General features: G+C 54.6%; 1 protein-coding gene across 1 annotated transcript in view; it reads right to left on the bottom strand.

Annotated features, from left to right (window-relative positions):
- Window positions 1–20: 20 nt before the first annotated feature.
- The window catches only part of LOC100550010 (protocadherin beta-8-like), a gene marked incomplete at its 3' end in the record, with an annotated part of 7300 nt that continues 6029 nt past the window's right edge, over window positions 21–1291 (bottom strand). The window contains exon 5 of the mRNA XM_031555644.1: window positions 21–1284. Within this exon, the coding sequence (XP_031411504.1) occupies window positions 21–1284 (1264 nt within the window). The remainder of the gene's footprint in view (window positions 1285–1291) is intronic.

The following is a 1291-nucleotide window of genomic DNA, read 5'->3' on the forward strand; positions in this document are numbered from 1 at the left end:
TTCACGGACACGCACGAGCACGGCTCTTCGGTCTGGGGGATGGGCCGGCACCAGGGATAGCTCACCTTGCCGTTGGCTCCCGCGTCCGCGTCCGTTGCCTTCACGGCCCCGACGAGCAGCGCGGGGACGTTGTTCTCGTGCACGTACATGGTGTACGACGTCTGGTTGAAGACGGGCGCGTTGTCATTCACGTCGGAGATGTTCACGGTGAACGTGTGGCTGCTGCTCAGACGAGGAGACCCTGCATCTGCTGCCGTGACAACCATCGTGTGCTGGGCTCTTTCTTCCCGGTCCAACGCGCTCACGGTCACCAGCTCGTAGTAGTTCTTAAAGGCTGGCCGGAGGGAGAAGGGCAGCTGTTCTTCGAGGGCACAGCTGATCTCCCCATTCACACCGGAGTCCTGATCCCTAACAGCAAACAGTGCGACCACAGTGCCAGGTGCTGCATTCTCAGGGATTGGGCTGCTGAAGGAACTGACCACGATCTCTGGTGCATTGTCATTTACATCCATCACCTCCACCACTACCTTGCACATGGTTGAAAGGCCTCCTCCATCCACTGCCCTCAATCTGAATTCATATTTCTGTGTTGTCTCAAAATCCAGACTTTTCATGACTTGAATTTCACCACTCTTAGTGTCAACTGTAAAATCCGAATACGTGTGTCCACCTGATTGTGTAAATTCATATGTAATGTCACCATTTATTCCATCATCAGCATCATTAGCCAACACTCTGAGAACCACTGAACCCTCCGCAGCATCTTCCAAAACATGCCCAACATACTCCTTCTGTGTGAAGATGGGAGCATTGTCATTTACATCCAGAACTATGATGTGAATTCGAGTGGTTCCAGTCGTGGGTGGAGAGCCACCATCAGCAGCAACGAGAGTGAAATCCAACTCTGGCATCTCCTCTCTGTCCAGAGGCTTCTCCAAAACAAGATCGACATGCATCTCACTCGCATTTTGAGTTTGATAGAAGACTGTGAAGTACTCGTTCTCAGGAACGATGCTGTAAGCCTGGATGTCATTGCTGCCTATGTCCAGGTCCTGAGCTGCTGCCACAGGGAAACGGAAGCCCACGTCGCTGGTTTCAGGGATCTTGAAGGTCACCCGTTCGTCCTGGAAGACCGGCGAGTGGTCATTGATGTCCTCCACGGACACCTCAATGGGAAAGAACTGCAGCGGGTCGGCGAGCAGCAGCTCGAAGGCGAGCGTGCAGGTGCGGGAGCGTCCGCACATCTCCTCCCGATCGAGCCGCTCGGCGACAACGAGGCGGCCGCTGCCGC

The sequence above is a fragment of the Meleagris gallopavo genome, chromosome 15 (assembly GCF_000146605.3).
Source record: "Meleagris gallopavo isolate NT-WF06-2002-E0010 breed Aviagen turkey brand Nicholas breeding stock chromosome 15, Turkey_5.1, whole genome shotgun sequence".
Taxonomy (NCBI): Eukaryota; Metazoa; Chordata; class Aves; order Galliformes; family Phasianidae; genus Meleagris; species Meleagris gallopavo.